This window comes from Schistocerca serialis, chromosome 1 (assembly GCF_023864345.2).
Source record: "Schistocerca serialis cubense isolate TAMUIC-IGC-003099 chromosome 1, iqSchSeri2.2, whole genome shotgun sequence".
Taxonomy (NCBI): domain Eukaryota; kingdom Metazoa; phylum Arthropoda; class Insecta; order Orthoptera; family Acrididae; genus Schistocerca; species Schistocerca serialis.
The window spans coordinates 729,201,198-729,217,076 of NC_064638.1; the positions used below are offsets into that span (position 1 = coordinate 729,201,198).

General features: G+C 37.7%; 1 protein-coding gene across 10 annotated transcripts in view; it reads right to left on the bottom strand.

Moving 5' to 3' along the window:
• The window catches only part of LOC126481532 (E3 ubiquitin-protein ligase RAD18-like), a 94,100-nt gene extending 78,619 nt beyond the window's left edge, over positions 1-15,481 (bottom strand). The window contains exons 1-3 of one of the 10 annotated variants that reach the window (XM_050105360.1): positions 15,331-15,481; positions 1,334-1,433; positions 1,176-1,254 (exon numbers count right to left, since the gene is read on the bottom strand). In XM_050105360.1, the coding sequence (XP_049961317.1) occupies positions 1,176-1,254; positions 1,334-1,375 (121 nt within the window). In that variant the 5' untranslated portion in view covers positions 1,376-1,433; positions 15,331-15,481. Of the gene's footprint in view, positions 1-1,175; positions 1,255-1,333; positions 1,434-9,955; positions 10,040-13,681; positions 13,796-14,719; positions 14,763-14,838; positions 15,116-15,176 lie in introns of those variants that run through there. The other 9 variants (XM_050105351.1, XM_050105411.1, XM_050105342.1 and 6 more) reach the window with 9 other exon arrangements.
• Positions 15,482-15,879: the final 398 nt, after the last annotated feature.

Below are 15,879 nucleotides of genomic sequence, written 5' to 3' on the forward strand. Positions count from 1 at the left end.
CGATGTTGGGGCGTGAGCGGAAGACGGTGTGCGGGACCGTAGCCCAGCTTCATGGAGACGGTTGCGAATGGTCCTCGCCGATACCCCAGGAGCAACAGTGTCCCTAATTTGCTGGGAAGTGGCGGTGCGGTCCCCTACGGCACTGCATAGGATCCTACGGTCTTGGCATGCATCCGTGCGTCGCTGCGGTCCGGTCCCAGGTCGACAGGCACGTGCACCTTCCGCCGACCACTGGCGACAACATCGATGTACTGTGGAGACCTCACGCCCCACGTGTTGAGCAATTCGGCGGTACGTCCACCCGGCCTCCCGCATGCCCACTATACGCCCTCGCTCAAAGTCCGTCAACTGCACATACGGTTCACGTCCACGCTGTCGCGGCATGCTACCAGTGTTAAAGACTGCGATGGAGCTCCGTATGCCACGGCAAACTGGCTGACACTGATGGCGGCGGTGCACAAATGCTGCGCAGCTAGCGCCATTCGACGGCCAACACCGCGGTTCCTGGTGTGTCCGCTGTGCCGTGCGTGTGATCATTGCTTGTACAGCCCTCTCGCAGTGTCCGGAGCAAGTATGGTGGGTCTGACACACCGGTGTCAATGTGTTCTTTTTTCCATTTCCAGGAGTGTATAATATGTGACATTATGCAATCAAGGTCTGCACTAAATGTATCACCTGTATCCCTACATGATGTAAACTGGAGCCAACAAGTTTAAGTATTCATTTTATGAGTGATTTATAGATTTTTTTGGACTGAAGTTACTTCGCTACTTTATAAATCACCATTAACATGGAACCAGTGGATGGTTAGAAAACTTTACTGCTAACAGAGATAAAAAAGTGGGTAGTAGGAAAAAAAGGTGAACCACTACTGGATTAGTCTATTTCAGAATTCATTTCTAAATATAATTCAGTTTTTCAAGTTAATTTAAATCTGTTAATGTAAATGTTGTACTCTCCGAAAATGAAACCTGTAATAATGAAAAGAATAAGTATTGGGGGGGGGGGGGGGGGGGGAGACGATATTCTTTTCATATATAACAAAAATATTCTTTCAGACACCATGCAACAGAAATATTAACTGCTACTTCCTCTGCTTATTATTGTTAATACATAAATTATTATATCATGTGTAACACTACAACACTAAAATCACTATAACAACCCATACTTACAGTTGTGAGAACACCCCGTCATCAATGCTGTACTGAAATATTCATAGCATATTCCACACCGAAGGAGCCTGTCTAGCTGCTGAAATTACCATGCCATGTATATTAGCAACAAAAAGAAAAACCAAAGCAAATCCATGAATTATTTACAATGCATTTACCTCTAGTCCACGTATTTCAACAGGCCATTTAGCAGCTGCCATTCTGTGAGTTACTTTCCTCTGTTATCATAAATGCGGTGAGAATAAGACAGTCACAGTTCTGAAGCACACATGAAAAAGGGCAATATTAGGGAACATTATCAATGTTAATTTTTAAGCAAAGACATACAATCTTCTACACGAAATAATTCAATATGTGACCACAGTAATGGTACTGAATTTTGATTGGAATGTATATAACAATACAACCACAATAATTACATATCAAACAATGTGTTGCTGGCTAAAATCTAGATCAGGACCAGTGGCAGTTACATGTTGTTTCTCTACCAATCATAGGTTGGCAATGTGTCAGTTTAATGTTGCCAGTGATATGATACTTTCATGCAAACCAATGAGAGGCAAGGAAAGAGGAAATGAATTTCTAACAGTGAAATAGAAATCATTCTCTTCTTTGCCACTGTCACAATTATTTGACTGCTTTCTCCAATATGTTATGAATGAGGTTGTGGTTAAGTTGTAATGTCACACTTTGGTTGCAAGCTGGTGAAGCCAATGAATGTGAAAGCTAAAAATCTGATTTTGGTGGCAGTCTAATTTGTAATCTAGCGCTAAGCCTAGGTTAGGTTGGAATATGACAATTTTTCTCACAAAAATTAAATTAATAGTCTTTGTTGTCACATCCCCCCCCCCCCCCCGGAACATTTTACAAATAACAAGGCAATGGTTTGATTAGGAGCTAACATCATAATAACACATCTTGGTTATCAAAATTTGCCTATTTCTTTTGAAGGTGTTACCAGACACAAGCACTGTTAATAAAACATGCTAATTCTAAGGGACTTTCATGACAGAACCCAGTCAACACAATACAAACCCTGCTGTGTTATTAAAAATCATGGGTTCTGCAGTAGTGTTGGGTCCACAGGTGATCACTGCACTTGTTTACATTTACCACATAAGAAAAATATAAATGTACAAATGTAATAATTGGTAGCAGTCTTCCTTTTTAAATACCAAGAAACATAGCAAACTTAATTTCTAAACCAACATATATATTTAGTAGCAGCAGTAGTAGTAGTACTAGTAGGTTTCAAAATACAATTAAATAAATAGTCAAGGCAAGGATCTGAGTTCAGATAATGGAGCATCAGACAGAATCTGCTGGAAAATACAAAAACAGTGCACTTTCGCTACTCTGAAACATCTCTCTTCTACTGAACTAGTGCTCATAGCTCTTAAGGTATGCATTTCGGAGCTCACATTTGCTACAGAATTTTTTCTTGTTTTGGTCCATACTACCCCCTACCAAAAATTTGGAAAGCAAAGAGCTTACAGTAGAAGAAATTTATTTCACAGTATTGAAGATGAAGACATGCTCCTAACTCTTAAAGTATTATTTTAGGGCCTACGCCTACCAGATTACTTTTTTTTTTCGCTTCAGATTTCAGATAATCATTCCTGTCATATCCCTGAATACTGAACATTCCTCCTGGGACACACTGTACATGTGAATAACTTTTTTCAAAAAAAAAAAAAAAAAAAAAAAAAAAAAAAAAAAAAAAGTCTGTCAAATGACACTGTAGAGTCAATTTTCTGCTTATTTACAACATAAATTGAACCAAACATCAAAGCAATTGTGAAAACAATGGAGTGTCATGTTCCAAATTAAACTGTGTGAATAATGTTTCTGTAAAAATAGGCTGTTGTAATTACATTAAATATAATGAACATCTGTGAAACATATTATGTGAACAACTGTTCAGCCTCCCCCCCTTGGATCCTTACATAGTTACAGTGAGGTGTTTGCAGCACACTGCACTAGCAAGTCTGTACATCCTTGGTTTAATGGGTCCATGGAAAACATAAATTAGGCTGAACATACAGAGGTGTAAATGGTAATCATTTAGAGTCTAGTATGCTACCTACTGTCCCACCTGTCTCAATACTATCTGTACTGATCTTTTCTCAGTCAGCTTTCTGAAATAGATTGTAGGTCCCAACTGCTGTTCCACCATAGCAACAATCAAGCCATTTCCATGTTAACATAAACCAGTTTTCTCACTGCTCAGCTACACAGCTTTATAAAAATATTTTCACAGAATCAAATAATAGCACACCACCACTACTGCTGATGACAGACTGGGAGCTCTAGATCTCACAGGGCAGTCAAGTGCACGCAATAAATGTATGGTAGTGGTTGGCAATAAATGACGGATAGTATAATAGTACAGAGAAGGAGGTAACCTGGAGCACTGATGGCAAATCACAGCTACAATATAACCAGGAAGTTTTTCTAGAAGATTCTATTGCACATTAGTGCACAAACTCACTTATAACTCAACATGTTGTACAGAAGGAAAGGATGCATTTCAGTCAGCATTCAGAGAGGAAAATGAACCACAAAACTACCCAATGAAGTAGCACGAGAGACTAGGAAATAGCTTACTGGTGGGTAACTGAAACATACAACATAAATAACAGCAGTTAATAAAATTTCAGGTGTCCACCCAGGTCCCAAAATAAGTTCTCCCTCATATTATGGCAAACAGAAATTTTGCCATTTTCTTGTGTTTCCTGATAACTGCTGCTCTACTCGAGTCAGCATTCTATATAAGCTGGCTGTCAACCCCCATCCCCCAAGGTTCCTGTTGCCATCCATAAAGCTGCTACGGGAGGTGGTGAAGTCATCCAGCTGTGAATTGTGGTCCCAGTTCTCTGCTTTACCACCAACAGGTGCAGACATTACTGTGTGCAAATGTTTTGCTTTTCTGCAGCTCAGTGCAGGGTTCCTTGCCTATCTCTGCTAGATCACCTTGGACCTTAATTTCAATGGCCTCTTTAATCAGGCAACACCAGAAGCAAGAAGATTATCTAAGAATCATGGATTTTCTGTATCCGTAGTATGGCCAGCTTTTATACTATGGTAAACCACAGCTAATTTGGGGGTCTGGTGTACTTCAGAGTGGTGTCTATGTTCACTGCTCCTCTCGTCTAACATGTGTACAGTTTTCCCAATGTTTGCCTTGCCACATTGGTAGGGGATTTGGTAGACCCCTGGTTTGGCATGGCTTAGATCATCCATTACTGCACCCAGTAGTGTCAAGACCACAGGGGGCGGCAGAAATACACATCTGACATTGCGTCACTCCAAGATTCTACTGACGTTTCTGTTGGTCTAGCTGACAAATGGCATATACACTACTGGTTTGTGGTTCTCTGTTCCTTCATCAACATTGCACTATCTCTGTTGCCAGTTGTGGCAAATATGTCCATGAGATCATTATGTTTCAACTGTTATGTGACAATGATATATTTTGCCTTTCAGCCACATGGACAGGACAGCTTAGGTGAATTTCTCCATTGCCTTGACTCCTTTCACCCCGACACAATGTTACTATGGAGGTGAAAAAGGATGGGGCTGTCTTCTTTCTTGACGTCCTGGTGAAATGGAAACCACATTGCAAGCCGTGACACAGTGAACACGCAAACCCTGTACACTCTGACTCGCAACTGCACGCCTCCTGTACTCACAATAGTTCCTATCACGAGTGTATTTTAAACACACTGGCTCACAGAGCGCAATCCATCTGAGACAAAGACAGGCTTCCAACTTAGCTGAAGCATGTTGAAACAGTATCCTGAAGGAATGGGTATACCAACAAGTAGATAGGGCATGCACTATGGGTTGTACCTAGACAAGAACATGAAGCAAATCAGGAGCACAAATCACTAATGACTGTGCATTCTGTTTGTCAGTAGTAGCTCCAGAAAAGTCAACAGAATTTTGGAATGAGAAAATGTTAAATGTATATTTTGCCCACCATCAAGACATTAACACTATAATGTTCACTGAAGGACTATCTAAGCCTTCGTATATGAGGGATCTAGCACATCCTCTGCCAATGTGGCAAAACATTCATTGGGGGAATTGCACGCATAGTAGAAGAGAGGTGCAGTGAACATATACACCCCACTAAATTACGACAGACAAAAAAAAAAGTGTTGGCTGATCATAAAATGCAAACTTGTCTTACTATGGACAACCACAAAACCAAGAGTCTTCCTCCTTCTGGGATTCTATGATTGAAGAGGTCATTAAAATTAGGCTCCAAAATGGTCTAATTAGCAAAGATGGTGTCCTACAACTGAGTCAGGTGTGGAATCCTGCATCGTGGTGAGAAAAAGCAAAGCATTCCCATACAGTGAGGTCTGTACTCGATAGTGATAATGCAGAGACTGGGGTGAACAGTTTGCAGTTGGGGATCGCCACCCCTACAACCACCCAATGTGGCAGCTGCACAGACAATGTCAGTAGCAGAGTGGAGGGGGTAAAGTCCAACACCTACAGGAGAAGAGCAGAGCAGCAGTCATCAGCAACCACCTGAAGATGGTAACAAGTCTGTTTGAGAAAATATCATGGAGAACTTACAACGTGTCCAAGACAGACACTCCAGAAATCTACAAGTTGTAAATATGCCAAGAAAACATTGTATAGAAAAAGTTGTAGTTGTGTTGTAATAGTACTACTGGTGTTTAAAGACGTCCGGTGAAGGTAAGTTGGAACTGCAGTTGTACTAGTAAATCGGCTCACCGCACAAAATATTTGCCACTCCTCTTAAAAGAGCACACTTATCACTTTGGAGCACTGTACATGGCAGAGAACAGGTGCCAGGTGGTCATATGACTTCATCATGGCCATGAAGTGGTACATGTGTACCAGATGATCATATGGAATCAGCACAATGCAATGGGCTGACAAGGAGCTGTGTGTGTTGCTGAGGGGTACTTATATACAGGAATATATGAAGTTTTTATTTGGAATTTTCTTCATACATTGAGAGAGGCATATAGTTAACAGAAAAACAATTAATTAAGCAGTTAAAGTTACAAAAAATACTAATGTATGTCATTTTCCAACTACAGGAAAAATTACAAGGGCATTAAAAAATACTTATATCACATTTCTCCAGTCTCCTGGGAATCTAGTTTTGGTCTTAATCCCCAAGGTTGAGAATTTGACACAGCTATTTGGGAAGCAAGTGTGATAACTGCATGCAAGTGGATGGCCTAAGGATGTGACTGTGTACCAAAGCCAGTAGCGAGACAACAATATAAGTTAATTGTGACTGAAGACACAAACGTATACTTTTTCAGTACTGTATAACATGCTGTTATACCCGTAATATCTCAGGAATAAGTAATTCTCAAGGTTGTTGACTTTCTAATAAAATAATATTAATGGGTTTTCTACGAATGGACACACAAATAAATTGCATATTAAAAACTACTTCTTACTGTGAGGGAAAAAAGTGCCATTTGCAGTAAGTTCATCCAGGCCTGACATCCAGTGCCTCAGACACAGCGGTATTAAATTAGCATATTTAAATATCAGTTACTGTAGGCAGACAAATTATTTGTGAAAAAATTATTTCATTTTATTAATTCAGTAATTTTTGAAAGACTGTAATATATTGGATTCATTTGTGAATCTAACCACCAACTCACAGTGGTAAGAAAGTATTTTGTGTGCCTGCAGTAGCTTGCCCAAAACCTATAGAGACATGAAAGCAACGCAACAATCACTGACATTCAACAGTTAGCCCATTTGCATCATTTGCTCTTTGTCTTTCTTAAAGACAGGTCATATTTTCTGGTGGTCAAGCCATTTATCATCCAATTTGTAATGAAGTATGCTTTTAAATGAAATAGTGCTCAGTTAATTACAATTGAAAATATGGATTCATGTAATGTAAGAAAATTACTTACAACATCAAGTCATTTGGTGACCTAAACTTCAGTAAAAACTGAAAAAGAAAGAACTATAAGTGCTAGAAGAATCTATGTAAAACCAGCAAAAAACCATGTACAACATGTCATAAGATTTGTGAACAAAAATCTGAAATCAGTGAAGGAAATGAAAGTGATGCAGGTAAGTGGGAGGTAACATTTCATGTGCCAGTACTAAAAAGTCAAAATGCTGAGAATGCAAATAAAAGTTTGAAAGATTTGCATTGCTCTCCCTTAAAACTTCAATTCATTCCAAATTGCAGCAAGGCCTCATATGGCAAACAGAAGCTAGAAATAGTGGAGCATGTTTTGGGAAAAAAGTGTACCAGGCAGATTACAGTCTCGAAATTTCTGACAGTAGGGATGATGAAACTATTAAGAAACCCAAAGAATCTGATGGGATAATATTGTTAATAAAAATGGTTTGTGTAAGAAGATCTTGTTTTAAATGGGAGAACCCAAACATTAATATTGCTTTTTCTAAATTTTGTTCACTAAGATGGAAGTGGTGTATTTTAACTGACACTTCAGGCACTCATCGCTATGTGTCTGTGGTATCCACCAAAATGTAAAACTGCTTTTGGATACAGAACACTCTGAAGAAACATGTAAAGAACTTATAGAATTTCTTTTATGTAACTCGGAAAACTACGGCTGTCCCAGTGATGACAAACTGTCAGACTTCTAATATGTAAAATTAGCTTAGCAAAGTTGCTGATAAAGAAATCGAGTACAGCCAGTGAGTTACCAAACACCATAAGACAGAACTGTTAAAGAAGTCTGTAACTGTTATTGAATACTTTGTAACAAAATTATAGGTACTTAACACCTGCAGTTATTTATATCTAAGTGTCAAGTGAGATCCCTGAAAAAAATTTGAAAGAAAATCTAAGCTCTGAAAAAGCAATTCTGTTACTGGACTTTCCTGAAAAGTACAGTTTTGTAATTCAGAATGAAATTCCAAGTTACTACTGGACATGAAGCAGCTGTACAATCCATCCTGTTTGTGTTTATGTGATAAACGTGGAAAACAAATTGGTAATAGCAAACCACTACTTTACAAATAATGATATGGAGCATGATGTAGGATTTATAAAAACTGCTCAGAAAGAAGTGGTTGGCTGAACATTAAATATAAAAATGGGAGAAAGCTTTAAATACTTGTGTGAACACAAAAATGTTTTTTCTACTTATGCTGAAGATTCCTTTTCTTGTGACTAGCCATGGTATGTCTATGTGTAATGGATTAGAAGGAATTGTAAAATGTGTATTGAGGATGATGTACAAATAACAACTGCATCTGGCATTTACAATAACTGCAAGGCTAATATTGGGTGTGATGCATAAAACATTTAGGAACATATATCAACCAAGACAAACTGGAAAGATCACTTAACTGATCTCTCACAGACACTGAGTTCTGCATGTTTTGCTCTGAGAATTATTTCTTATGTTCACTCCTCAGGTGGTGCTAGAATGGATTATTTGGGTTACTGCCAGCCCCTTGCAGCTTATGGATTAATTTTCTGGGGTTAATTTAATAGCTGATTAAATGAAATTTTTGCATTACAGGAAAGGGTTATCAGAATCTTGTCACATAGTTTGGCTAGGGCCCGATGCAAGTCCCTATTTAAAAATCTGTGTTTGCTTACTGTACCCTCCTTGTACGTATCCAAATGTGTGTTGATGACAAGACTTGGAGACCTACTAACCAACTCTGATTGCAACAGTTACAATACTCAATACTGTGAGTCTCTCCAGATGGAATGCAATAGAACAACCCGCATTCAAGGACATGTGAGGTGCTTTGGTGCCATTCTTTAAATCTGCTGCCAACATAAATGAAGAGGCTGGAGACGGAAATGGCTTTTAGATCAGAGTTAAAATCATTCCTTTTTGAAAAGTGTTTCTTATACGATTAGATGGACTGTTGGGTTCTTTTGATTATGGCAACTGAGGTACCTCTGGTGCTGTGTTTGTCCTTGCAAAGAATGTTTCTGCTTTCTTTTATTTTTTCTATTTCTTCTGTTTCAGATACAGTGTGGTACACATTGGCTACGAGGAAATTTGGTGCTTTTGTTATTGTGATGGTTATAGTGTCGGCATCTTTTTGTGCTTGCGCTTTAAACTTTTAAGCAGTGATAAATAATGTGCTTATGCGATTACTTTTTTAAGAGTTGTTTTAAACCTGAGTTTCATGATTTACCTATGTAATTGATTGACTTATTGTGCTTCTTGTACTTTTCTGCAGTGTTATGTATTCTCAAAATTTCTTTTCCATTTATTTATTATTGTGCACGTCACACAACGCAGATGTTGTAGTTTGTGATTCCCCTTCGCCTAGTGAGTGAAGTGGCTACTCCATTCTTAATGCAGTGGACTCTCACATTCGGGAGAATGGGGTTTATTCTCCCTCCAGTCATCCCGACTTGCATTTTCCATGGTTTCTCCTTGTCACTACAATGAATACTGGGATGGTTTTTTTTTTATTACGCCTTGGCCTATTTCCTGCCTTATCCTCACATTGTCTTATCCCATTTTGTTAATGTTTTATATGTAAATATTATTTATGTAATGTTGCTGATGTATCCGATAGTATTGTACTAAATAATTTATTGATAAATAAGTAAATAATTTTTCCCCTTCTTAGCGAAAATCAACATAGAATTCTTATGCAAGAATCTCAAGAAGAGATTTTTGGCAATGAAGACAATATTTGATACCCAGGAATGTTCACAATTACAAATCATTTTAATGTTATTGATTAGAAGTTAAAAAGAGTAACTTGTTATCAAAAGCCATTCTTGATTTTTTTCTTCAATTAGTAAATACCTCATAATGGAAAGTACCCATCCCCAAGAAAAATCTTTTGGAGCTGTACATGATGACAGTTGATACTTTGCCTTCATCAAGAATGAATGTGATGAGGAAGGAGATGCTAATTTTCTTTTTCTTCACCCATCTGGACCAGCAGCATTCTTTTGGCCCAAAAATGAAAACTCTTGTTTTGTACTTCTTTATATACTTTGGTGTAACTGTATCAAGCACATTAGGAAGAATATGTTATTTTTTTAATGAAACAATATGAAGTTAACAGCTAAAAGTAAAGGTGTTATTAAAACTTTCTCTTGAGAGATCCATGGACCTTAACTGCTGAACATGCACATTTTTAACTTTAAACTTTTGCCTACCCTTAAATAAAGTTAATATTAGTATTGAAAATATTCCAATTAAAATTATAACTTTTGGCTTTGTACTTTTATTATTTTATCAAAACATGTGACACATTTACTAAAGCTTTTCAGTCTACATAATGTCTTTTAAATGACCTTAGGAACAATGACATGAAATACCTTTGCATGCAAATGAAAATCCCCAGTCTATCAAACCCCATGCTTTTTTAAAACCATATTCGAAAATATTTTGCACATTTAAGACATCATCTTTTAGGTCATAAAAATTTAAATTAATTACCAATATTCCCATACCAATATTGAGTGGAGTTATTTTAATATCTTTTCCTAGAAAGATACATCCTTTTTGTATCATCTGGAAAAATATAATAGTGATGTGTTACTAATATTTTTTCTCTTTCTCTCTCTAAAGTAATGCAATCCAAATGGGAAGCTTCAACCACAGCATTTATGTATGCTTTTTGAAAACTTTACCACTTTTTCCTCAAAAACTATTAGAAATATAGAGGAAATTTTACACTAGTTATTACTATCACAAAAGTAACAAGCAAAAAACATTTCTGAAAATCTGATGCAGTGGGTGACAGGCCTGGATAAACTTAGATGGAATTATCCCATTTTCATCACAGTAAAAAGCTTTTTGATTTCCAATTTGTGTGTCCATTCATAGGGAAAATCCATGAATATTTTTATTTTTTTTTAGAAAACCTACAGTCTTGGGAATTATTTAAGAAAAAAGTTAGTTTACCAACAGGTTGGAGAAATTTTATATAGGCCTAAGCATTTTTCAACATCCCTGTTATTTTTCCAGGAACTGGACATACAGTAATGTCTCTTGTAATTTTCTTCGCAACTTTACTGTTTCAACAATTACATTTCTGTCAGCTATATGCCTCTTTAATTTCTGAAACAACAATTCGTAATCAAAAGCTTCATAAAGACATGGGTTGTGAGTATTCTACAGATAAGCACCACTTTGCATGGACATTCACACAAAGCAAAAATATCTACATCTACATGAACATTTATCCTCCGCAAGCCACCCAACGGTGTGTGGCGGAGGGCACTTTACGTGTCACTGTCATTACCTCTCTTTTCTGTTCCAGTCACGTATGGTTCGCGGGAAGAACGACTGTCGGAAAGCCTCCATGCGCGCTCTAATCTCTCTAATTTTACATTCATGATCTCCTTGGGAGGTATAAGTAGGGGGAAGCAATATATTCGATACCCCATCCAGAAAAGCACCCTCTCAAAACCTGGCGAGCAGGCTACACCGCGATGCAGAGCACCTTTCTTACAGAGTCTGCCACTTGAGTTTGCTAAACATCTCCGTAACGCTATCACGGTTACCAAATAACCCTGTGACGAAACGTGCCGCTCTTCTTTGGATCTTCTCTATCTCCTCCATCAACCAGATCTGGTACGGATCCCACACTGATGAGCAATACTCAAGTATAGGTCGAACGAGTGTTTTGTAAGCCACCTCCTTTGTTGATGGACTACATTTTCTAAGGACTCTCCCAATGAATCTCAACCTGGTACCCGCCTTACCAACAATTAATTTTATGTGATCATTCCACTTCAAATCGTTCTGCACGCATACTCCCAGATATTTTACAGAAGTAACTGCTACCAGTGTTTGTTCCGCTATCATATAATCATACAATAAAGGATCCTTCTTTCTATGTATTCGCAATACATTACATTTATCTATGTTAAGGGTAAGTTGCCACTCCCTGCACCAAGTGCCTATCTGCTGCAGATCTTCCTGCATTTCGCTACAATTCTCTAATGCTGCAACTTCTCTGTACTTCTCTGAACATTACATCGAAAATTACGTATAAAAAAGTTTAGTCTGAGAAAAAATTGGCAGAAGTTGTTACAAGTATAAGCAAATGTTCATGGCTTCTTGAAAACCCGAGAGAGGAACTACTCTTTTTGGGCATGCCCATGACCACATCACAAATAAAGGTGCCAAGGTGTTTGTGTATCAACATGTACCTACAGAAATGTAACACAGTGTAAGAGCAGCAGGCATACAAGTATCTAAACCAAAGACTGGAGATGTGTCACACTTTGTCAATGGCAAAAGGTTTCAAAGCTGACAGGAATTGCTGCTATCCTTGGATGAGGGTTAATCTCAATCAGTATCTTAGCAAACATTGGAATTGGGTACCTAATTTTAAAAGATTCCTGCTCACAGCAATACATAAAGCTGCAAGTCTTCAGTGGGCCAAACATCACAGAAACTGGTCAGCAGTTGACTAGAAGCAAGTGTGAATAGAGTAGTCCATGCAAGATATAGTTCTCTAATGCTATGGGGACATACTGTACTACAGCCAAGTGACAATGAGAATTACATGTTTACTTCAGTATTCTCAGTGACCAAGTATGAATCTTTTTTCTATATACTCATGAAGAGTCTGCCGTGAACACTATTGTCTTTTTAGATGGCAACAGCTATATTAAGGGAACTGTATGTGCGCATTCCTCGTTTAACAAACTTTCATGCACCATACCTCAACTCAACAGGCCTGCTAAATCACCTGATATTAATTAAAACCATGTCTTGGACTCTCTGGAATATTATAATCAACATCCTCACTATTTTGTGGTTTTATGGGATCTAATCATCTACGGCTGGTTTCAGCTGAATACAATAGCATGCACTTCATGAAACTTGTAGATTCTCTTTCTTGCCAATTGAGGCCATTGTCAAGATTAGATGTGGTGTTACATGGTACAAGAGTGGTTTGAAAGGTTCTCGGAATCACCACGAGAGGTCAGCACTAGCACAATGAGTTATTCGCATGATATTCAGTGCACTGTGACCTGTAAACACGTGCCATGTCAGTGCTCTTAGACGAGAGTTGTGGCGGTGATATGGCGCTGTTGCTGTTCCCGCGTAGTGATTTGTGAAGATGGAAAAAAATCGAGATATGAGCAGTGATTAAGTACTTTGTACAGAAAGTTATGAAAGAAAAGGACATTCATGCTGATTTTCAGAATACACTGGGAGACTCTGCTCCTTCATATTTAACAGTTGCCAAGGGGACAAATGAATTTAAATTTTCTCGGGAGAACTTAGATGATGATCCGCACAGTGGTCGGCCAAGATGTGTCACTACTCCAGAAATCATTGTAAAAGTGCACAAAATGGTCATGAAGGATCGCTGATTGAAAGTGCGTGAAATTGCACACGCTTGCCAGATGTCATCTGAAAGGAGTCACATTTTAACTGAAAAATTATAAATGAAAAAATTATCTGCAAGATGGGTGCCGACATTAAGACAATGTACGCTCGCACACACGTGCCATCATCATGGCAAAATTACACAAACTAAGGTATGAATTGTTGCCACACCTGTCTTATTCACCCGATATGGCTATCAGACTGCCATCTCTTCCCAAAACTGAAAATTTTTCTTGGTGGATGAAGATTCACTTCAAACGAAGAATTGATAGCCGGAGTTGACAACTATTTTGCAGGCTTGGAGGAAACTCGTTTCCAAGATGGGATCAAAACACTGGAACATCGCTGGATGAAGTGCATTAACATACAAGGGCACTACATTGAAAAATAAAAAAAGTTTCAGTGATTTAATTAGTTTTCTTTTCCATTTCGTTCCAAGAACTTTTCAAACTACTCTCATATTGGAGTGGTATCTGTCATGTCTCTTGGGTGTGACCAATTTTTTGTCTGGTATGATTAGTAATGGTGTAACACAGAAAAACAATAAAAGGTGATGTATGTTATGATACAACCTGTTCAAATTTTCTTTTAATTGTATAATTTAAACAACTAGTTAGGAAGCTGAATTTTTAGTTTGTGAGGCCTGCTTTTCTAATCACACCAATGAAGGTAACTTTATGGTTAAATCTACACACCACTCTGTTTTCAAATACAAACAAGCAGGAACTGGTTGCACACGCATAGACCCACGTAGCCTAGTATTCCGAAAAATTACATTTTCATGTGTGTGAAAACTACTTGAACTGACTATTCTCATTAATCATACAAGAAGTGTATGTGTACAATGTAAACTAACGTGTATTTCGCATTAGTTAACATTTGTTCAAATGCATTCATTTGTTACAAATCAAAACATTTAAAGAATAAGGTCAGAAGACATCTCAATACGACATGCTTGACCATAAGACAGAAGCATTTTCACAATTTCAAGAAATTTTCTGTAATTCTTACATCAGACAGTGTGCCACATTCTTGATTCAATAATTAATAATATGATTTGGCAAACTGACTTAGCCGTTATGTGAACGTTCCCAAGTTCCAGTTTCACAGTCAAAGGCAACTTAACAGGTCTTTAACAGTAATATGAAAATAAATTCTTAATCTTATAAACTACTTTTGGCAGGAAATTAACACGAATTTTTCTTATACCTCAAATAGTGACGTACATCAATATTCACAGTGACTCTAACTATGTCAAGGATTAGGACCAAAAACAATTTCCCCTGGCCCATTATCACACAAAAGCGATGTGAATTGATAGTACATACTGTACTTGTTCAGTTATTCTTTTGACGTATCCTGTGTTCAGGTCCTCAAATCTTAAGAAGCACTGATGTCCGTCAATGTTAGTCTAGTACGGGGTATTTATTAAATTTTATGTACTGTCAGTAAATAAATTTCATTCCACGTATACCGCAATCATTGTTCTGGTTAAAATAATAAACCAAAATACGAATAGGCTACTTTTTAAATTGTACTACCAACACGTGAGTCTCACAAAAAACTAATCATATCCTGAAACTCTGAAACACACAGCATTTCACAACAAAGGTGCAGTGCACCTACTAAACTCGTTGACGTAAACTCATATACAGGATCAACAAACCATTTAGTTTCAGTCATGTGTCCACTATCTTTCTTTTAAAAAAATGAATACTTCGTTATCTGTTTATGCATTTCATAACAAAATATCTGCTGTAACTGACACTTCATATACTGTCCCAGGCAGATTTCTCAACGCGAACATTAGATTTACACACACGATCACAAGAACAATTAAGCTCAATCTTCGTTGTCCCAACGGCGAAACCGTTTTCAGTTTTGTTTACAATTCACACAAAACACAACACCCCCAAAAGAATGATAACACTTTCAATCTACCCTTCCCGCCTTCGCTTATTTTGTATTGGTACGAAGCTCACTGACTACTACAAACCAGTGTTGCCAGCTGTTTCCGCTATAAGCATACTCAAATTCCGCTACATTACACTACAATGTCAAATATTGTTTATAATATCGCCTACACAAATAACTGGCGATACATGGGCTGCATAAAGAATATGAACTATAAACAAATGTATTCCATACCCTTCAAGCTAGGCTAACTCCAAGCACGACAAGTGGTGAACTTGGTGATAGTGGATCATTCACAGAGTCACTGTTAACATAGTAAATATAGTTTCATGCAGCAAGTACTTTTCTCTTTTTATGTGATTTGAACTTGCGAAGGCATAAGGAATTCATTCTCGAGGGTTTTTTGTTAGATTTATGTGTGAAATGTTTCTATGTTTATAAAATGGCAGCGAAAT